We start from the raw sequence: 23,467 nt of genomic DNA, 5'->3' as shown, positions 1-23,467 counted from the left end.
AGCTCAGTAGTACCTATTTCCTAGAGTTGTTGTAAAGAATAAATGAACAAATAAATGCAGGTAAGCATATACATAGCACAGAGCCAAGGTCACGGTGACAGCAATCAATTAGGAGAGGTTGCCATTGTATCCTTTGGACATTTTCGACTCTTTTCTATCAGATTTCCTGAGCTTTTGTGTTTTCCACCATCCAGAGTTACAGCTGAACAATTACATCCACAACCTAAGTTCACTTCCCTCCACCTCCATCCACTACCACCTGCTTCTCAGGTCCCCCACAGGGAAACCCCAGGAGGCCACTGCTGCTGCCTTCAACTCCAGAGTCAGGAAAGGCTGTCTGAGCTGCACAGGCCAGGAAGGGGGCAGGAAGAGCACCCAGGTTTACGGGCTTTACTTCCTGCTTTATTTCACTTTACTTGGTGACTGACAGGGGAAGAAGCCACTGTCCTTCTCTGGCCTCAGTTTCCTCATCCGTACCAGTGTTGGATGTCATGCTCTCTATCCTGCACTGAATTTCAGATGGTAAGCTGTTGTTCAGCCTGCAGGTTTAACCACAGATACTTGACATCCAAGGAGGAAATGCTCCGTCAAGAAGGCAGGGTCCTTGAGAGGTCTTCTCATGAAATATCTTTGGCGCCACCTGGTGTCATGTGCTTTGTACATCTCCTTTCAGGAGGCAGAGTTCAGTTCAGTTCAGTTCAGTTCTGTCGCTCAGTCCGGTCTGACTCTGCAACCCCATGGACTGCAGCATGCCAGGCTTCCCTGTCCATCACCAACTCCCGGAGTTTGCTCAAACTCATGTCCATTGAGTCGGTGATGCCATCCAACCATCTCATCCTCTGTCATCCCCTTCTCCTGCCTTCAATCTTTCCCAGCATCAGGGTCTTTTCTAATGAGTCAGTTCTTCCCATCAGGTGGCCAAAGAATTGGAGCTTCAGCTTCAGCATCAGTTCTTCAAATGAATATTCAGGACTTATTTCCTTTAGGATTGACTGGTTTGCTTTTCTTGTAGTCTAAGGAGCTCTTAAGAGTCTTCTCCAACACCACAGTTCCAAAGCTTTCTTTATAGTCCAACTCTCACATCCATAGATGACCACTGGAAAAGATGACCATAGTTTTTGACTAGATGGACCTTTGTTGGCAAAGTAATGTCTTCGCTTTTTAATATGCTGTCTAGGTTGGTCATAGCTTTTCTTCCAAGGAGTAAGCATCTTTTAATTTCATGGCAGCAATCAGCATCCGCAGTGATTTTGGAGCCAAAAAACATAAAGTCTCTCACTGTCTCCATTGTTTCCCCATCTATTTCCCATGAAGTGATGGGACCAGATGCCATAATCTTAGTTTTCTGAATGTTGAGCTTTAAGTCAACCTTTTTGCTCTCCTCTTTCACTTTCATCAGGAGGCTCTTTAGTTCTTCTTCACTTTCTGCCATAAGGGTGGTGTCATCTGCATATCTGAGGTTATTGATATTTCTCCCGGCAATCTTGATTCCAGCTTGTGCTTCCTCCAGCCCAGCATTTCACATGATGTACTCTGCATGTAAGTTAAATAAGCAGGGTGACAATACCTTGACATACTCATTTCCTGATTTGGAACCAGTCTGTTGTCCCATGTATGGTTCTGACTGTTGCCTCTTGACCTGAATACAGATTTCTAAGGAGGTAGGTAAAGTAGTCTGGTATTCCCATCTCTCTAAGAATTTTCCACAGTTTGTTGTGATCCAGACAGTCAAAGAATTTAGAGTAGTCAATAAAGTAGAAGTAGATGTTTTTCTAGAACTCTCTTGCTTTTTTGATGATCCAAGGGATGTTGGCAATTTGATCTCTGGTTCCTCTGTCTTTTCTAAATCCAGCTTGAACATCTGGAAGTTCACAGTTCATGTACTGTTGAAGCCTGGTTTGGAGAATTTTGAACAATACTTTGCTAGTGTGTTTGTATTGCCTTTCTTTGGGATTCTTTCATTGCCTTTCTTCAGGAGGCAGAAGGTTGTCCTGAAATAGAATTAGATGAGCTGAAAACTTGCTCCCTGTCCAGTGGGAAATTGGACACAGAAATACACTCCGATTCCCACCCTGCAACCATTAGTATCTTTCAGCGCCATCCAGATTCTGTGTGTATATTTTGATACATTAGAATCATGGTTATGTAGACTGTTTTAATGTCTATTCCTTCCAACTAATTACATGCTCTGCATGTATGAGGTCCTGGATTCAATCCCCAGCATCTCCACAGCGAGTGGATGGTTTATTTAGAGCTCCTGGAGTAGGAAATGGCAACACACTCCAGTATTCTTGCCTGGACAATCCCATGGACAGAGGAGCCTGGCGGGCTACATAGGATCGTAAAGAGCTGGACACGACTGAGCATGCACGCACATCGTTCCAATTCAGTAAAGTATAGTTTAGGGGTTAAGAGCACCAGCCCAAGAGCCTGATTCCCTGAGTTCACTCTGCTATGTGATCTTAGACAACTCAGCAAACTGCTCCATACCTCACTTTCCCAATCTGTAAAACAGGGATGATTATGGTACAATTAAATGTCTTTACATTAAGACTTATAAAGCACTCTGAATAATATGTGCTGTCAGTTACTAACCTCATAGCATTTTCTATCGGAGAAGGCAATGGCACCCCACTCCAGGACCCTTGCCTGGAAAATCCCATGGATGGAGGAGCCTGTTGGGCTGCAGTCCAAGGACTCGCTAAGAGTCAGACACGACTGAGCAACTTCACTTTCACTTTTCACTTTCATTCACTGGAGAAGGAAATGGCAACCCACTCCAGTGTTCTTGCCTGGAGAATCCCAGGGACGGGGGAGCCTGGTGGCTGCCGTCTATGGGATCGCACAGAGTCAGACACGACTGAAGCGACTTAGCAGCAGCAGCAGCATTTTCTATGTTCCTATCATAAGGAACATTTTTAATGGCTGCAATATCCTGCTAAGTGTCTACATTAGCTAATTTACTTAAACGTCACTCTTGTTGGATGTGTGTTATTTCCAGTCATTCTGTGTTATAAGTGACAATGTCATAAATACCCTACAACAGACCTTTTAGATTTTTTTCATACATAGATTCCCAAAAGTAGAGGCATGGGGTCAAAGGGCAAAAACATTTTATGCCTTGGTTTATATTGGGAAATAGTTTTCCAAAAAGGATTGTGGCCCTTTAGAATGGAATGTGGGCTGGGACTTAACTCTTTTTCCCTCCTCCCTCACCAGCCAGAGATAACATCAATTTCTTTTTGATTTGTATGGTTTTAACCAGCCATAAACAATCCCACTTGAATTTCCTTTTCTTTGATCATCCTAGATGCTTAGCATTGCCAGCTGCAGTTACTTTATTGTGACTCTGTCAGCATGCAAATCAGTGGTTTTAACAGAAAACTTGACTAAAGACTTGTGGATTATACATTAAAGAACTGAAAAGCCAAGAAGAAATACTAAGGATCTGCTGCCACCCCCATAGGCCTGGGTAACATAGCGAAGGTGAGGTGGGGAGCACTATGAGGTTTGTTCTGGAAGTGACGGACAAAGTGCAAACTGAAGTTAACTGCTGCTTCTGGAACAAACTGCTGCTGTAAGAGTAAAAAATCCCAAGGCAGTGGAGTTGCCAGATCTAGCAAAAACAAAAATACAGATGATCTGCTAAATTTGAGTTTCAGACAAATAAGTTTTTGGAATATTTATACTAATAATGCATGGAAAACACATGCTAAAAAATATATTTCTTGTTTATCTAAAAATCAAATTTAACTGAATGTCTTACATTTTACCAAGCAATCTTCCAAGGTGGGGATGATGCTGAAAAAAGTATTCTTTCCCTCCTCATTTAGACTTTCGGTCACCCCCTGGCAGCCCCTATTGGCAGAGCCTGCCATAAAGCCAACTGGTAAGGCTGGAAAGTGGTTTGAAGACCAGTTCAGTTCAGTTCAGTTCAGTCACTCAGTCGTGTCCGACTCTCCACGACCCCAGGAATCACAGCATGCCAGGCCTCCCTGTCCATCACCAACTCCCGGAGTTCACTCAAACTCATGTCCACAGAGTCGGTGATGCCATCCAGCCATCTCATTCTCGGTCATCCCCTTCTCCTCCCGCCCCCAACCTTTCCCAGCATCAGAGTCTTTTCCAGTGAGTCAACTCGTCGCATGAGGTGGCCAAAGTATTGCAGTTTCAGCTTTAGCATCAGTCCTTCCAATGAACACCCAGGATTGATCTCCTCTAGAATGGACTGGTTGGATCTCCTTGCAGTCCAAGGGACTCTCAAGAGTCTTCTCCAGCACCACAGTTCAAAAGCATCAGTTCTTCGGCGATCGGCTTTCTTCACAGTCCAACTCTCACATCCATACATGACCACGGGAAAAACCATAGCCTTGACTAGACGGACCTTTGTTGGCAAGGTAATGTCTCTGCTCTTCAATATACTATCAAGGTTGGTCATAACTTTCCTTCCAAGGAGAAAGCGTCTTTTAATTTCATGGCTGCAGTCAGCATCTGCAGTGATTTTGGAGCCCAAAAACATAAAGTCTGACAGTGTTTCCACTGTTTTTCCATCTATTTCCCATGAAGTGATGGGACCAGATGCCATGATCTTTGTTTTCTGAATGTTGAGCTTCAAGCCAACCTTTTCACTCTCCTCTTTCACTTTCATCAAGAGGCTTTTATCTGAGGTTATTGATATTTCTCCCAGCAATCTTGATTCCAGCTTGTGCTTCTTCCAGCCCAGCGTTCCTCATGATGTACTCTGCATAGAAGTTAAATAAGCAGGGTGACAATATACAGCCTTGACGTACTCCTTTTCCTATTTGGAACCAGTCTGTTGTTCCATGTACAGTTCTGACTATTGCTTCCTGACCTGCATACAGGTTTCTCAAGAGGCAGGTCAGGTGGTCTGGTATTCCCATCTCTTTCAGAATGTTCCACAGTTTATTGTGATCCACACAGTCAAAGGCTTTGGCATAGTCAATGAAGCAGAAATAGATATTTTTCTGGATCTCTCTTGCTTTCTCCATGATCCAGCGGACGTTGGCAATTTGATCTCTGGTGCCTCTGCCTTTTCTAAAACCTGCTTGAACATCTGGGAGTTCACGGTTCACATATTGCTGAAGCCTGGCTTGGACAATTTTGAGCATGACTTTACTAGCGTGTGAGATGAGTGCAATTGTGCGGTAGTTTGAGCAGACCAAGGAGCAACAATTATCCAGTAACTGGCACCGCCCACCCTTGTGGCTCTTCAGTATCCTGCACACCCATTCTACACATTGATACTCCCAGATGACAACAGAAACAATTCTAACAAAATGCCTAATAAAATGCAACTATCTTTCCAACCAGTGCAGACATTCTTACCTTCTCTCTGAAACAAAGTCTCAACAGTTATTTCATTTACCAGCTAAAGAATGTCGCTCCTCATCTGTTTCAACAAGAATGAAGTCGCTGGCCCCTGCAGTCGCCAACCTTCAACACACCCTGAAAGGAGTCAGGGCAGCGATGAGGGATGGGTCCTCTGTGCCCTGGGAAAAACTGGCAGAACAGACCTTCAGATGGTTAGATATTTTCAGGAGAAGATTTTATGAACCCAGTTTCTTGCATCTTGTCATATCTAGAAAAGCATAAAATCGTTAGTGGAGACATCTGCTTCTCGTGACCAGGAATAAGCTTCTTGTGACTAGCAGCAGCCTTCCTGCCAAAATGTGTACTTGACTGCAGTACCCTCTTCCCTAAAATCACATGTATACTGACCTCCCTTTCATCGCTTCTGAGTAGTTCCCAGAGCTATTTGAAAAGCTGTCTCCTGGGCTAAAGTCCTCATTTTGTCCCCAAATAAGCATTAACTCTCAACTCTGACAGTGTGCACTTTTTTTCCAATCGACATATTTATATCTGGAAGATAATCACAGTACCCAAATCTGGGCAAGATGAACAGATCTTCCAACTCAGTCACATTTGAAAACTCTGTTATCTAAAGACTGAATTGTAGAATTAACCTTCAATAAAACTTGTAAGAGGAAGAAAAAGGGAGAATAAATTAGTTAATATGAACCATTAAATCACATGATAGTCAAGGAAGAAAACTTGCATGGTTACTACATCCCTTGTTTCTATGACCAGTCGTGCAGCCATGGTTGATGTTTATTTATTTCTTCCTCAGTCTCCCATGCCATGTTTTCTTATCCTCAGACAAGACCTCGGCTTGCCATGGTCCCTCAGTGAGATGACCCAGACCTTCATTTCTGAAGGATCTGCGCCCTCGGCAGCTCTGCCTCTCTTTCATTGCAACAATATTTGTTAATATCTGCTCTGGAGCACTGGAGTGCTATGACACACCCCTGATGCAGAGGATTCTGCGAAAGAGAGTTGCTGGACAACCTGCATGCCTACAGCTTGACTCTGTGAGGGCGAGGGAAAGCTGCTCGTTCCATCACAGGTTCTAGGTGTGGAGAACTCTGCCAAGGGTCTTGGCGGTGGGGCCCGGGGGCCAGACGGTCATTTCAGTCCACTCTGTTGCAGGCACAGCCTCTGTGGCCGTGGCAGGGATCCTGGCTGCTCTGCGGATCACCAAGAACAAGCTCTCCAATCACGTGTTTGTTTTCCAAGGTGCTGGTGAGGTGAGTCCCACTGGGGGCTCTCTACAAGTCTCTCCAGAAGGAGAATAAGAATAGGGGGAGGAGAAACAAGGAGGGGACGTCTTCTGGGTTCCAGAGGAGAGGAAACAGCCCAGAAGCATGGTGATCATTGCATCACCTGGGCCCCACCATTTGGGTGTCTCGAGGTAGGGATTTAATGGGGCCTCCTGAGATGAGTGGAGGAAGAAGGGACGATCCTGGCGAAGTGTCTGATAAATCCTGAGTAACTCTGGCCTTTTGTCTGAACACCACCTCGCAGGCAGCCATGGGCATTGCCCACCTTCTTGTCATGGCCCTAGAGAAAGAAGGTGTACCCAAAGCAGAGGCCACAAGGAAGATCTGGATGGTGGACTCCAAGGGGCTCATTGTCAAGGTACTGTCAGTCTGGAGACCTGCAGGTTTCCTGACACCAACTATTGGAAGGGGACTGGAGGAGATCTTCCAGGGGGCAAACTGCTCAGACAGAATAGAGAGCAGAAGGACAGCAGTGTCCTGATCGCCACAGCAAATGACTCATCCCCCAGTACCCTTAACCACTCTTGTCCAAAAGCTTTGAATGTGCGTGCAAATGCGTCTGCCTCCTGCTCCCAGCCTCATCTCCCTGCTTCTTGTCTTGCCCTCACCTCCAGCCATATTAAACCACAGTTGTCCCAAAGTCACATGCTCCCTCTCTTCCCCATCTTTGCATATTTTGTTCCTCTGCGTGGAACGAATGCCCATCTCCTTTCCCACATGCCCACTCAGCCCCATCTGTCTCCTCCCTGTCTTCTGTTGCTTCCTTCAAGCAGTATTCCTTGAGCATCTAGGTCTCAATTAGTTTCCTACATGTATGCCCACGCAGCCCTCTGCCCTTCATGTATTAATATTACACTTGTCACATTATGGGGCTGGCACCGCTCTGCTTGTCTGCCTCCCCACGAGGCTGTAAGTCTTGATACCCATGTCCAGCATGCGATAAGAACATAATTGGTATTTGAGGCACTGGTGAAGGAATGGGTCAGGGAGACAGTCCAGCTTCTGACTGCAGCGTGCTGAGGGCCCAGCTGGATGGCCTCCTTCCTGAGGATTTCGCTCAGAGCTCCATATTTTAATTCCCCAAACTCCACTAACATAGAATGTGTCCATGAGAGATTTTTTCTTTTTAAAGACAGAGATGGGAACCTGAGGGTCTCAGCCAAGAATAGTGGAGCCCCCCACAAGCAGCAGCAGACCCTCTCAGGGCAGACTCCCACTGGAGGGGACCGGGACCTGGACCCCGCCTCCTGCCCCAGAGCCTTCCAGAGCGTGGTCCAGGCACGGGTTCAGGCTGTCACGCTTGCCTCTTGCCCACCTTTCATCATCACTTTGCTCAGTTGAGCTCGCCCCTCCTCCACGGTCTGTCAGAGCTGCCATGCTCACTCCGGTTCTCGTGGGACCGATTGACCCATCCTTGACTGGCCTGTCACCCACTGCCTCCTATGTGAAGCAATGGAAGGAATCTAACACAATATGAAGTAAGTCAGACAGAGGAAGACAAATATCACATGATATCACTCCTCTGTGGAATCTAACTCTTTACTGTGACACACACACAAAATGAACTTATTTATAAAATAGAAACAGATTCACAGATTTGGAAAACAAATTTACCATCACCAAAGGGGAAATGTGGGAGGGAGGGATAAATTAGGAGCTTGGGATTAACGTGCAGACACTCCTAGGTATAAAATAGATAACCAACAAGGACCTACTGTATAACACAGGGAACTCCACTCAATATTCTGTAATAACCTATATGGGAAATGAATCTGAAAAAGAATGAATATCTGTATAACTGAATCACTGTGCTGTATCCCTGAAACTAACATAGCACTGCAAATAAACTAGACTCCAGTAAAATTTGTAAAGGAAGAAGTGGAAAGAACCTCGAGCTCACTGGGAGCAGCCAGCCATTGCAAGTCAGTTCTGGATCCCAGCTTATTCTTATTTATAGGGAGGTTAATGAAAGAGGAAGTGTTAATCGCTCAGTCATGTCCCACTCTTTGCAACCCCATGGTCTGTAGCCTGCCAGGCTCCTCTGTCCCTGAGATTCTCCACACAAGAATACTGGAGTGGGTTGCCATGCCCTCCTCCAGCGCATCTTCCTGACCCAGGGATCGAACCCAGGTCTCCTGTGCTGCAGGCGGATTCTTTACCATCCGAGCCACCAGGGAAGCCCTGGGGAGGTTAATGGCAGTTTCAGTTCAGTCGCTCCACCGTGTGTCCAACTCCTTGCGACCCCGTGGGGAAGTTAATGGCTCTGGTCAAACACACCCTGACACTGGGTGACTTGGGCCCCATCCTTCACTGGGCCTGTGTGCTGTGTGTCTCGGGGTCCAGAGTCTCAGTTAGACTCAGGCGTTTCCTACGAGCCCTTCTGTCCTGGCCCAGGAAGCCACGACCCGAGCAGCTCAAAGAAAGGCTTTATTGGATTCTCCATATGTGGTTTGGATTAAAGAAATACACACACACACAAACACGCACGTTTCAAATCCTTAGGTTCCATCTTAGGTTTCAATCTAGAGGACGGGCCTCAACACTTCCGACAGCTCAGCCCAAAGCACGAGGCTCTGCGGGAAAGGTTCTGAGAGTCTCCGGACACAATCCCACCTGACCCAATGGCTCTCACCGCCACGGCTGCCTCTTGTTCTTTCTTTCCCTGCAGGGGAGGAGCCACCTGAACCATGAGAAGGAGATGTTTGCCCAGGACCACCCCGAAGTGAACTCCCTGGAGGAGGTAGTGAGGCTGGTGAAGCCCACGGCCATCATAGGTAGGAGGAGGGGGCAGACCGCTGCTCAGCCCAGCTAACTCTCGACTTGCAGGCGAAGACTGAGGCTCAAGAAGGGGGCTTCAGCAGCCCGTGGAGAGGCAGCTCCTTCCCCTCACGTCCAATTCAGTGCTTTTATTGAGTTATTGAGTTTTATTGAGTTATTGCTGCATGTGAACCACAGAACGGAGGCACCACGCTGGGCTTCATGATGCAGAATTATTCCATAGAGTGGAAAAGCGCAGACTGGTCTCCCTAATCAAGATGAAATGAGCTCCTTGGAGGCGACCCTGGCATCACCCCTCTCCTGGGGGGAGCAACCCACTCTAAAGGACAGTGGCCAGGAATGCCTTCACAGGTGTATCTTCACTGGGCAGGGGCCTGGGATGGACCAGTGGTCCCTTAGGACTTAACAGGGGGTCTCAGGCAGCTCAAGCAGGAACACCCTTTTCTCTCAACCTCTGTTGTCCCCATAGCCGATGCCATCCCAAGACTCCTGAGCCTTCTGCGCTGTAGATGCTGCCCGCCAGCACCACCAGGAGAGGAATGGGGTGCTTATAAAGCGTAGGCATCCCCACTACACCCCTTCTCCCCGTAGGTGTTGCCGCCATTGCAGGAGCCTTCACGGAGCAGATCCTGAGGGACATGGCCTCCTTCCACCAGCACCCTCTCATCTTTGCCCTGAGCAACCCCACCAGCAAGGCCGAGTGCACGGCTGAGAAGTGCTACCAGGTCACCGAGGTCAGCGGGGAGTGCTTCCTGCCCCAGGCTGAGAGGACACAGTCACAGTGACTAAGAGTCCCCCTAGGAGTAGGGTGGGGAAATGGAGCTGGCCCCCAAACCCAGGCCTGGCTCCAAAGCCCCAACTCTCACCATCACGCCTCGGTGCGCAGGGTCCCCTCACATAAAGCTTTGACCAGAGCTCAAGGCTCTGGTAGGCTCTGCACACCTGGCTGGGCTCTCTGGGGAGGTGACACGTTAGAGAGGCACACCGTCCCCTTCCGGTGGTTTTGTGGCCGCCAAGGAGCCCGCGGGGAGCTCGGCTTTCTGGTCAGATGATCAGGCCTGCTTTCAGCACCCGCAGTGTCCTCAGCAGAAAGCCGAGCACTCAGGAGAAGACGGAGAAGGGGGTCAACGTTCAGGGACAAGACTAGGCCACCCTAACTCCCGCAACCCATCTCCAAGCTCCGTCTCTGGTTTTCTTCCCGCCTCCAGGGCCGAGGGATCTTTGCCAGCGGAAGTCCTTTCCCAAGTGTGACTCTGGAGGATGGCAGGACCTTCTTCCCCGGGCAGGGCAACAACGCCTACGTGTTCCCTGGCGTGGCCCTGGGCGTCATTGCCGGCGGGATCCGGCACATCCCGGATGAGATCTTCCTCCTGACAGCAGAGGTATCCCTGTTCCCTGCTCGCGCGCACTCCCGGGAGGGCCTACGCTGGTCCCCGAAGACTCCTTGTCTTCTCTCTGCTACTTCCTGCCCCCCAAGTCCTTCAGTGGGTCCATAAAGGGCTCCAATGTCAAGCTTCTCTCAAGATCACCTTGAGGCTTGAACGTCTCTGAAAACACACACAGGGTTTCTAAGGGGCGTGAGGCGAGGTAAGGAAGAGTCAGTGGGAGGGGGTGTTGGCAGGAGGCCCTGGCACTGAGGGGACATACCTGGCAGGGCTCCCTGCCTCCCAGAAGTACCCATGTGCCTGCCAAGAACAGAGATGCCACCGAAACCACCTCAAACAGTGGGCTCGTGAACCATGACCAGCAATCGATTCTTCTGACTGTGCATGCTGCTCACGTTACTGGTAACTGGTAGCAAAATAAGCCCCACTAGGGCAGCTTTCTATAAGGAAGGTTGCAGGCTGGGTTGGCCTGCTCTGAGTACCCATATCTTGAGCTCAGACGTGGGTGTACACCTGCCCCAGGTGTATCTTACTAGAAAAGCTCCCAGAAGGGCTCTTTACTGGGCACAGTGAAAACAATGAAAGCATTCACTGAGGCTGACAGCCCACATTCACAATAATGGTTTTTAATAACAGTTACAGTGGCTGACATTTATCGGTCACTTACTAAATACCAGGCGCTTCACGTTTATCTTCCCTCTGAGGAAACACGGCAATAGAAATGTTTCTGTTGGAAAGTTAAGCTAATCCCAACTGTGTTGTTGCTATCGTTCAGTCGCTGAGTCGTGTCCGACTCTGTGCGACACCATGGCCTGCAGCACACCAGGCTCCTCTGTCCTCCACTTTCTCCTAGTTTTCTCAAACTCATGTCCATTGAGTCAGTGATGCCATCCAACCATCTCATCCTCTGCCACCCCTTTCTCCTTTTGCCCTCAATCCTTCCCAGCATCAGGGTCTTTTCCAATGTGAAGAGTCAGCTCTTCACATCAGGTGGCCAAAATATTAGAGCTTTAGCTTCAGCATCAGCCCTTACAGTGAATATTCAGGGTTGATTTCCTTTAGGATTGACTGATCTCCTTACAGTCCAAAGGACTCTCAAAGCTATAAGTAAATATCAAATACATTCATCCCCAGTGAGTTCCAAAGGCTCAACTGTGATCTCTGGCCTGTGTCTGCGTTCCCCTCTCACCAGGGCACTGGGGAGAGCCCCAAACCAGCATGACACAGAACGCTTCCACACAGCCCTACCCAGCCCTGCTCCTCTGAGCCCCGCAAGAAACTAACTGCTTCACGCACCAAGTTCTTTCTTCCTGTGCCTCCTGGAGGCCCGCCAGCCTCGCGCAAGCCTCGCACACACTGGCTCTGGTTTGTGCTGTGGTTCTGTCCCTCTGGTCTAAGTGTTTTGTGTTTGTATTTCTTCTGGTTGCTGTGAATGGTGGTGGTGGTGGTTGGTGGTCATGGGCAGAAACGTGAAACCCCCACTGGATAGGAAGAGTCACTTCCTGCTTGGAGTTGGTCTGCAAGCAGGTTCCCTGTTGTGCAGAAACATGGTTGCCAGAGCCTTCCTCTGCAACCCCGAGAGACATCTGCCCAACCCCCACCTCCTGCTGTGGGAGAGTTCGGCTCCATCGTTTCCGGAATAGTGTCCATGAATTAAGCAGGAACCCCTCCTCAGCCTACTTCTCAGTCACTTGCTGTGAGCACAAGGCCCCTGCCTCCCTGGAGCTGACAGTCTGGTCTTCAAAGTCCTGGCAGGTTACATTTCTGAAAGGGGTGCTTTTAAATTAAGATAACTTCAGTTGCATCTGATTTCTCTACATAAAAAGTAATATGTATTTTAGGAGATTTACATGCACTATCTCATGTCATCTTGACAGCCTGGTAAAATACAGCGATCATCCCTGCATTATAGTCAAGGAAACAGGCACCTAGACTTAAGTTGCTTGCCCTGGGTCACCTGGCTTGTGAGCAATGCGCCAGGAGGGCATCAGGCAATTTGCCTTGAAGCTGCAGTAGCGCATCGGCAATGCCCAGCATCTTAGTAGCAACCACACCTACCGTGATCTGACTCGTCACTGCAGGAGCTTTCCAGCTGCAGATCTATCCCTGGGAATCCTGCTTCCTTCTGATCAATCCATCCTCCATAGCTCCACAAAGAGGATCCTTCGAAGTCGGGAACAGACCCTCTTGTCTCCTTAACTTCAGACTTTTATATGGCTCATTGGTGCTCCCAGGAAAGTCCAAACCCCTTCACGCGGTTCATCCCAGGCCCTCCTTCCCTCCCCCTGCCATCGACCTGTCCATCCTTTTCACAGGCATGCTCTCTTCCCTCCAAGAATTTTCATATGCTACTCCTTCTCTTCTCTTCTAGGAGTTCATTCATACTTGGCCCTTTAGGTCTTAGCTTCTGTCTTTTCTTCTGAATGCCTTTTTTAATTTTTATAAAGAGTGAGTCTGCACCTGGCTCTTCTCTCACTGAACAGGGTCTTCCCTTCTCTCTCTGCTGCCTGCCTGCCTCTACCTCAGCTGCTCCATCTTCCTCTCTCATGTCACCAGCCTTGCCTCATTTTCTGTTTTTTTGTTTTTGTCTTTGGCCTCACCATGAGGCATATGGGATCTTAGTCCCCAACCAGGGATTGAACTTGCATCCCCTTGCGCCTCCCACATTGGAGAGATTCCCTGGTGGCTCAGTGGTAAAGAATCCACCTGACAGTGTAGGAGACTCAGGTTCAATCCCTGGGTTGGGAAGATCCCCTGGAGGAGGAAATGGCAACCCACTGCAGTATTCTTGCCTGGAGAAGTCCATGAACAAGGAGCCTGGCAGACTATAGTCCATGGAGTCCCAAACGAGTCAGACATGACTTAGCAACTAAACAACAAAACCCCCTGCACTGGAAGCGTGGGGTCTCAACCATTGGACCAGCAGGGGGCCCTGGAGGACTGGGCCCTGCCCTCCTCTGTGCCTTTATGTCCCCTCTCCTTGCAGTCACTCTAACCGTTCATTTTCCACTGACGCCAGCCTGGAAGGAAAAGACTGGCTTCTCCACCATGCCCTTCTGCACCTAGTGCAGACCCTGGCGAGTCGCAGGGCTCTGTGAAGGCTGAGCTGAGTGAACGGAAAGGAGAAAGCCAAGCATGAGAACACGGCCCATGTCCCTCCCGTCTGCCAGACTCTGAGGCAAGACCAGCTCCTTTCCCGGTCTGTTCCGGGACACAAGACTTCTCATGTGGCTCTTTCCCAGATTTAAATTTGACACAAGAAGGCGGGGTGGGGGTGGATTCAGAGCCACATCAAAGAAGCTGTTCTGCAAGGCTGGCTGAGCACCAGGCCCCCAGTAGGAGGAAGAGGCTTGCGGGGGAGGGCTGCCCCTCAGAGAGCAGCCCTGGAGCAGGGAGGGCGTCCCAGGGTGAAGGCTCGGAGCATTTATGCAGGGAGCAGGTACTGCCCGTTTTGGGGTCACTTGCTGGAGAAGCAGCCAGTCCTCACCGGGGCCAGGGCTGGGACGGCGAATCAAGGAGCCCTGAACACAGAGACACAGGACGGTCATGATGGACGCTCAAGATGCTCCTAAGCATGTGGAAGGGGCTGGAGCTCAGGAAGCGCGGGACTCAGGCATCCCAAGGCAACAGGCTAGGCCAGCCACGTGGATCCCGGAGTCTGTCCTGTGCACGTGTGCATGGCTGGCCCAGTCATGTCTGACTCTTTGCGACCCCAGGGGCTGTAACCCGCCAGGCTCCTCTGTCCATGGGATTCTCCAGGCAAGAATTTGGAGTGGGTCGTGATTTCCTTCTGCAGGGGATCTTCCCGACCCAGGGATCAAATCCACATCTCTGCGTCTCCTGCACTGGCAGGCAGGTTCTTTACCAGCTGCTCTGCAAGTCAGAGTTTATTCATCTTGGCCCTAGTGATTTTCCTTCAGAATTCAGAGTGCCTCATGTTGTTTTAAGCCTCAGCTAGTCTAAGAGGACATAAAGGATGTGGCCTGGTTGTAAGCCTAAGCTTTAAGCACCCCAGGGCCACGAGGTGGCGAGACAGCTGTGGAAACAGCAGTGACTGGCCACCTGTGAGAGGCGAGGTGAGTCTCCAGTGTCCTGCGACGGGCTTGTCCTGGAAAGGCAGAAAATCAGCTTATTCCTCTCTCTTGTCTCTCCCAAGCAAATTGCCCAAGAGGTCTCTGAGCACCATCTGTCACAGGGGAGACTGTACCCGCCCCTCAGCACCATCCGAGACGTGTCTCTGAGAATCGCCATCAAAGTAAGAGACTCCTCATCCCCTTAACATGGGTAGCGGGGTTCGTCAACTCTCTCTGTCTGACTTTAGGGGGACTGAGGGGAGGGCAGCGCTGGGACACGTCCTGGCTCCCTGGCCTACACTGCATGCTCCCCAAAGACTGCTGACAAACTCTGGCCTATAGCTCGAGCCCCATCTCGACACCCACTCAGGGCAGTTCTGGGAAGCTCCTGCACTTCCCCGCAGACACCAGGCAGAAAGGTCATCAAAGTCCATAGTTTTGTGGACCAGAACGTGGGTAGGATTTTTAAAAAGTGAATCATAAGTGCCCATTTATACAGAAAGGTCAGCTTGCATAGCATCATGGAAAGAGCTTGGGCTGTGGAGTCCCAGCGCTGCCAGTCAGCAGCAGAGGCCCCTCGGGACAATCACTGCACCTCCCTGAGCCTCAGTTTCCTTCTTTTCCAAACAATTCCTCTCTCCCAGAGTTTTGGGTCTTCCCTGGTGGCTCAGTGGTAAAGAACCCACCTGCCAAGCAGAAGATGGGGGTTAGATCCCTGGGTTGGGAAAATTCTCTGGAGAAGGAGAATGGCAAACCACTCCAGTATTCTTGTCTGGAGACTCCCATGGACAGAGGAGCCTGGTGGGCTATGGTCCACGGGGTCGCAAGGAGTTGGACATGACTGAGCAGCTAAACAACAACTCCCAGAGATTTGGAGGACAGCAAAAGAGAACAGCAGGAAAAAGCTCCACACTTGGCACCTTTAGGGCCAGAGTAGATGCTCAAGCTTCCTCTTTCTCTCAGGATGGCTGGGCCACAGGGTGATCAAGTTCATGGAATAGTCTAAGTATAAATGTCACCCAACAGATGATTCAGAGATGATGCGTGTTCAGAGAGCCAGAACACGGAGCTCTAAAGATGGGCCTAATACTGATAACTGTTCCATCTGGATAATGAATACATGAGGGCTTATTATACTGTTATTTCTATCAATATATATGTTACATTTTCTTTAAGTTTTAAGAGTAATTTCAGAAAACGTATTGCAGGAGAGATAGCAGGTGCTCCCCAAGAGTTGTCCCATGTGGGTTCCAGAATCAGACTGTGGGGTTTATTGTCCTCAAGCCCAACTGTCCAGTTGATAGTCCAGCTCCACCCTGCCAGTTCCTTCCTTTCAGGGATATTTAGCTTCATCCTCTTGTGAAGCCAAAGCTAATACCCAAAGAATCCAAAGAAGAAAGCTTGTCCAAGCTGTTCTTCCAATTCAAGCCGTGTTTAGGAGAGACAAAGTATCAGGTACTGAACACTTTTGCCTGCTACCTAACTTTATCCTCACACCACGCCAGAGGAAGCTGTCATTACCCCCACTTCACAGATGCAGAAACTGAGGCTCAGCCAGGATGGCGTCACTACCAAGGACCCACAGGCAGTCGGAAGCAGCAGCAGACTTTAGCTTGAAGCCTCTTGACCCAGACCATGTTTATTCCACTGTGTCAGAGCTCCCTTATGAGGCAGAGAGCTCTAGCTCCTTCCTCTCCAGTGGCTTCAGGGGCCACGGCTCACGAGAGGAACATGCCTGCTGCGGGGTGTATCCCCTTCTACAAGCTCCAAGCAAGGGTCTTCAGGCAGGCTCTCCCTTACAGCCAGTTCCTCAGTCAAACCTATTTTCCCCTAGGTCCTCGACTTCGCGTACAAACACAACCTGGCCTCCTACTACCCAGAGCCCGAGGACAAGGAGGCTTTTGTAAGGTCCCTGGTCTATACTCCAGACTATGACTCCTTTACGCTGGACAGCTACACTTGGCCCGGGGAAGCCATGAATGTTCAGACCATCTGATGCAACCTCAAAGGCTGGGATGGGGCTGGATGAAGCCCAGGGTAACACTGACAATATAAATGGGTTCAAAAATGGCCATCCTTGTCATCGTGTTTTTCCTTTGAACTTTCGGGTGTGAGGGGAGAGGCCCAGGCGTAAGAGGAATAAGAGCGGTGTCCCTGAAGGATGCCTTGGGCTCACTTTTCTGTAACCCTCCTCAGGCTTCCTTCCCAAGAATTTCTTCATCACCAATTGCCAACTTTTGGCTAGACCTTGTGGAAATCTAGAATCTGCCTTGACAAGGTCTGGGGTCTGGTAGAGGAGATAAGATATGGGCGCAAGGCATTTTGCCACCAGGGAGAAAGTGGTTAAGTCCCTGAAAGAACTGCAGATAAAGGTCGTGTGCTCAGAGAAGGGAGAGGATCCTTCCTATGAGGGCAGAAGAGAAGGCTTCATGGTAACCCACCCATTAGGGAGTTCAGTCTCTGCTGGACGAATACACACCCTTCAAGACTCAGAGGGTGTGAGGGCTGAGTGTCTGGCTTGAAGCAACTCACAAGTCAGAAATGGTCACTGCCCTGTGGGTTGCTGAATGTGGGCATGCCTTTGTGGTTATTACCAAAAGGAAAACCAGAGAAACATGGGTGGGGATGGTCAGCAAACCAAGGAGGAAGATAGGCTGTGAGGGGAAGGGCACCGTGGGGAGCGTGAGGGAAGACTTGATTTCATGTTCCTGACTCAGGGATGCTCTCTTCCGCCCTTCACACTTTGACGTAGTTCAGCAAACTGGAACAGCTTGCCTACAGAAGGCTGTCAGTCTGCGGGTCTCTTATACCAGATTCGGTCATATCTTTCACCTCCCTCGTGTCCAGCAGAGCCCACACCATGGGGAGAAGGGGGTGGATGAGCCTGTGACCCCCACAGTGGAAGACCCTGTTAAATTGCTAACACCTACTGGCATGGCAGCATCTAGCCTCCGCTTTCATTGTGTGACACCGGAAAGAATAATCCATGCCCAGAGACCTACCACTATCTGCCCTCCTGCTGCGGGCTCAGCCTGAGGGTCTCCACTGCCCACCATGAGCAGGTCCTACATGGCCACCCCTCAGCGACAGGCCAGGGGGATGCCTGGGATCCTGGAAGAGCGATTAGCAGAGACATCGCGTCACCCCCTGCCTAGGTCTTATTCTTCCAGCACCTCCTTCCTGGGGGCTGGTGCTCAGCCAAGAATATCCTGAGGAAACATCCCTGTTCTGTAATCTGTGGCCTCATACTGAGAACCTCTCATGATCAGAAGAGGGGTTGAAGAGTGAAGCTGGAATCTGAACACCAGGGAGCCTTTCAGACGATCTTTCCTACGTCCTGTCCCACAACTTCCTCTGTATCCCAACTGCACCTTCTTTATACTCAATGTGACAGAAAAGAAAAATAGAGAAAATCAGTGAAACCAAAACAGGTTGACAAGATCAACTAAAATGACCAACTTTAGCTATACTGACAGAAACAAAAAGAAGATAATTACATTTCCTGTATTCCAAGCACAGTGATCATCTTGCTGGCACTGAACACATGCGCTTTCAGGCCTGTGCCCTTACACATACTTGGTCTCTACCTGGAAAGCCCTTCCCTCTGCTTCTCTGTCCTTTATCAGCTACATTTCAGTTCAACCAGCTTTCTGCCTGGAGACATCATTCACCATCGCAGTGCAAATACATTTGACTCCAGGAAGTCTTCTTGGACAGAGTTAATAACTAAATTAGAAATCAACAACAGTAAAAAAGAAAATGGGAAGTTTCCAACTCTTTGGAAATTAAACAGTATACTTCTAAGTAAGTCATAGTAAGAAGAAATCACAAGATAAATTATGTATGTTGAATTAAATAAAGAAAAATAAAAATTAATGAGTTACAGCTAAAAATAGTGCCTAGAGGGAAATTTTAGAGCTTTAAATGCCAATATCGGGGGCGGGGGGTGGGGGGGGGGGCGGAAAGAATAAAAGTCCTAAAATAACAAACTTTCTCCTTAAGAAACTACAACAGGAAAAGCAAACAAAATTCAAAGCAAGCAAAGATTAGAGTAGAAATCAATAGACCTATAACAAATCAAAGAATTGAATTAGTAATTCAAAATCTTCCCACCAAGAAGAGCTCAGGCCAAGAATTCTTCATGGGTAAATTTTATCAAATATTTAAAGTATAAATAATACCAATCCTTCACAAACTCTTTCAGAAAATGGAGAATGGAATACTTCCAAAATCATTCCATAATACTGGTACTTCCCTGATATCAAAACCAGATAAAAAGCACCACACAGAAACTACAGACCAATATCCCTCATGAATACAGATGCAAAATTCTAAACAAAATATGAGCAAGCCAAATGTATCAATATAAGAGAATTAAACACAACAAACAAGTGGAATTTATCTCAGGGATGCAAGGTTGTTTTAACATTTAAAAGCTGATCAACATAGTGCATGATTTTACTAGAATGAAGGACACAAACCACAAGATCATGTCAATGGATGTGGAAAAAGCATTTTAAGATATCCAACACCTGTTTATGATAAAACTTTCAACAAACTAAGAATAGAAGAGAACATCCTCAACCTAATGAAGAACCAACAGCTAACATCACACTTAAAGGTGAAGGAATGAATACTTTCTCCCTAAGATCTGGGAGAAACAAACAAAGTTTGTTTCCACCACTTCTGGTCAACATGGAGGGTCTAGCCAATTCAATAAAAATAAATAAATAAAGGCATTCAGATTTGGGGAAAAAAGAGTAAAACTGCCTTTACCTGCAGATGACATACTCGTGTAGGCAGAGAATGCCAGAGAACAGAACAGCACTTGCTCTGCTCTCTCCCCTTTCCTCATCCCCTCTCTCTCTCTCCTAACAAATGCGTCTAGTAAGCTCATAGAAAGCAAGGTCAGTGCACAAAAATCAGCTGTATTTCCACAGACTACCAGCGAACACTAGCAATAAAATTAAGAAAACATTGCATTCACAATACCATCAAAAAGAATCTTGCACAATGAAAACTATAAAACATTGATGATAGAAACTAAAGATTTAAGGGAAATGTTCCATGTACATGTTTAAGATTCAGTATTATCAAGGCTGCAGTTCTCTCCAAATTATTTATAAATTCAACACTAGACCTATCAAAATCCCTACAGGCTATTTTTTGTATAAATTGACAGATTGATCCTAAAATTTATATGCAAATGCAAGGGACTTAGAATAGTCAAAACTTTTGAAAAAGGATGATTTACATGATCCAATTTCAGAACTTTCCATAAAGCTATAGTAATCAAGACTGTGTACTCATATAGATCAATGAAACAGAGTTGAGAATTCAGAAATAAGTCCTTCATTTATGGTAAATTGATTTTTCAATTACCAAAGTGAGTGGAGGAAAGGATGGTCTTTTGAAGAGATGATGCTGGGGACAACTAGATATCCACATGCAAACATATATATACACACACAGAGAAAGAGATATTTATTTCATACCATATACAAAAATTAACTCAAAATGGACAACAGATCTAAATGTAAGAGCTAAAATCTGTACAATTTCTAGAAGGAAATATAGCCAAAAAGTCTTTGTGACTGATTGAAGAGATTCTTAGATACAATTTAAAAGCATGATCCATAAAAGAGAAAATCGATAAATTGAACCTCATTAAATTTTTTAACTTCTGTACTTTGAAACAAACCATTAAGGGGAAAAAAATGACAGGTAACAGATTGGGAGATGGTATTTGCAAATTATATATCTGATAAAGGCACTGGAGTCAGAATATATAAGGAACTTCTACAACTCAGTAAGATGACAAGACCCAGCTGAAAAAAAATGGGTAAAATATTTGAGTTGATATATTACAAATGGCTAACATGTACATGAAAAGATGTTTAACATTAGTTATATTAAAATTAAAACTACAATGGGATACCACTTCCCACTCACCAGAATGGCTATAATAAAAATAAAAAGAAAAACAGTCTAAGTGTTGGGGAAAATTAGAACCTCTTCTAGCAGGGCTTTGTCTCCTAAGCACTATGAAGTTGAGGGAAATTTTCCTCCCATCTTTTAAAAACCTTCATTCTAACTCCCCAGCCTCTCATACTTGGTCCCAGAACTCAGCAAGTGTCCTTCAGTATAGTGGCTGTACCTGTGGATGCTGTGGCTGTAACAGCCAGATCCCTCAAATGGTCTAAAACATGCATTCATGGCCAGCTGCCAACAGTATTATCAGCTGCAAGCTTACAGCGCTGCCTGGGAGCTGCACTTGACTAAAAGATGATGCTTCATTCAAGGTTGCACCCTCATCCCCAGGGACAGCCTGCATCTAATGACTGGCGTCCAAAGGTCCAAGCCCCTTGCCACAATTGCGGACATCCCTAAATGGCCATCCCAGCGTCACAGCTCCCTGGGAGACTGACTAATGCTACTGTTGCATCTGTATGTACCACCATTCGGCTTCTGCAGCATCCTGGTTCTCTTGCTCCATCACAGTGTTGTTGAGATGACACTCCAGTAAGCCTCCAAATGCAAACCTCTACCTGTTTCCTGAGAAACTTAACCTGCAACGTGAAACTGGCCAAACCTCTCAATTTTCCAATCTGTTGCACCAACCCCAATGTGACCCCCAGAAGCCTTGCTGGGTTTCTTTTTCCCTCAGTAGAGACCCTGCTGCAAGAACCAAGCCTGATCCTTAGTTCATGTACCAGCAAACATGTCCTAGTAAATGCCCCCAGCAAACAAAACGGCCACTCACCTCAGGAGAACTCCTTCCTGTTCGGAATTCCTGTGCACCTAGTCCATGCTGCTCTCACAGCTCTCATGCATCTTTAAACATATAATTCTTGAAACTTATCCATATTTTTATGGATGTTGCAGACAGGGTGTTGGGCTGCCATGACATCCTGTCTAAAAGTGGAAGTTTCTAGACACAGATTTTCAAAATTCCAAATGTTACTTTTTTCTCTAACTTAATTGTAGTCAGAAAACTTGTTATTCAAATGTTTTAGAATTTTGCTTAAATTATATATGATCTTCCGTTCCGTTGTTCTGTTCCGTTCAGTCGCTCAGTCGTGTCTGACTCTTTGCGACCCCGTGGACTGTAGCCTACCAGGCTTCTCCGTCCATGGGATTCTCCAGGCAAGAATACTGGAGTGGGTTACCATTTCCTTCTCCAATATATGATCTTATATATAGTCAAATTTAATAAAATATTTCATGTACTCTTAGAAAAATATGGATGCTCACTGCTGGATGCAATGTCTTTATGTTCATGGGATCAAACACTGTTTTGTTCACATCTATATCTTTACTAATTTTTGTCTACTTGATCTGTTTCTGAAAGAAAAATAATAAAATTTCCTATCACTCTGGTAAACTTGTCAATTTTCCTTGTGGTTCTTTCCATGTTTGCTTTGTAGATTTTTGAACCACGTTATTTGATACATAGAATTTAGAACTGTTGTAACTTTCTGGTTAAGTGAACTTACGAAATTTTAAGTAATGATTTGCTTCTACTTTTACTAAAAATGACACAGCTATACCATCTTGCTTAGTTCGTCTCGCTCTCCTGTAATTCATTATTTAGATGTTTAAGCTCTTGTACTAGCTGATGAAAGGTAAATACTAACAAATGATTTCTCCGACAGAACTACATTTCCACACACTATGAATCTATGGTTGAACTAACCTTAATACATACCACCATTTTATCAATTCCCCAATAAAACAAAGTATCAAGTATCTAACTATTAAGTTACACAGTTCAAAATCATAAAATGTTAGATGTCTGATCAGTTCAGTAGTAGAAACTGTCTTCTATTTTGGTTGAAAAGGAAAAAATACTACACTTAAAAATAATAGTTAATAACTTCCAATAGGTGTGTTGAAGAACTACAAGATGTTCAAAAATTTTATAATTAATAAATGTTTTAGCTACAAAGTATCTTTCCCTTTTTAAAGTTTACTAAATAAAAGGAACTATTCTATACGTCCTGCACAAGATTAAGGCAACATGGAATTTCTAGTAGAAATTTTCCATAGCCTCTTCCCATTCTGTCTTCAGGCCTTCCCCTTCAAAACTGCATCCCAAATGTAAACAGATTGACTGTTAAGCTTTTTTGTCTAAAAATATTACTCACACACATGTTTCTGTATGATGTATATTACACATGACCTTTTAGAGATGTGATTTTTTTCAAACTGGAGCCTTTCATAACAGCACAAAATGAGACTTATAGAAAGACAGTAAATAATCACTGTTAAGTCCTACTAAGAATTCAACAGAATCAATTGTTACACAAACCTGATGTACACAGGTACACATGTGGGGTGGTAAACATAGGAAGAGACAAATAACCATAAAGGTCTTACTTGTGATATTTGAGATGACTAGAGGAATAAACCTCATATGGTTTACAATGCTGTCCTTAATTCCTAGGGTTTTAAATCTACATGATACTAAAAATATCCCAGTATTGTGCTGAGTATTTTGGTACCTAATCTCTCGGTTTCTTATATATTATTTCTGGTATGGGAACAGTAGTATGCTAAAGAGGCTACAATTTTGTCATGCTTGTGGGCTTTT

The 23,467-nt window shown here is 46.6% G+C and overlaps 1 protein-coding gene across 1 annotated transcript in view; it reads left to right on the top strand.

Annotated features, from left to right (window-relative positions):
- The window catches only part of ME3 (malic enzyme 3), a 232,382-nt gene extending 215,111 nt beyond the window's left edge, over positions 1-17,271 (top strand). The window contains exons 9-15 of the mRNA XM_055416165.2: positions 6,508-6,605; positions 6,883-6,996; positions 9,307-9,412; positions 10,008-10,150; positions 10,625-10,798; positions 14,958-15,056; positions 16,709-17,271. Coding sequence (XP_055272140.1) covers positions 6,508-6,605; positions 6,883-6,996; positions 9,307-9,412; positions 10,008-10,150; positions 10,625-10,798; positions 14,958-15,056; positions 16,709-16,870 — 896 coding nt within the window. The 3' untranslated portion in view covers positions 16,871-17,271. The remainder of the gene's footprint in view (positions 1-6,507; positions 6,606-6,882; positions 6,997-9,306; positions 9,413-10,007; positions 10,151-10,624; positions 10,799-14,957; positions 15,057-16,708) is intronic.
- The last annotated feature ends 6,196 nt before the right edge of the window (positions 17,272-23,467 follow it).

This window comes from Moschus berezovskii, chromosome 25 (assembly GCF_049115385.1).
Source record: "Moschus berezovskii isolate FMDL1 chromosome 25, NW_MosBer_1.0, whole genome shotgun sequence".
NCBI classification, from domain to species: domain Eukaryota; kingdom Metazoa; phylum Chordata; class Mammalia; order Artiodactyla; family Moschidae; genus Moschus; species Moschus berezovskii.
This window is presented reverse-complemented; position numbering and strand designations above follow the sequence as displayed.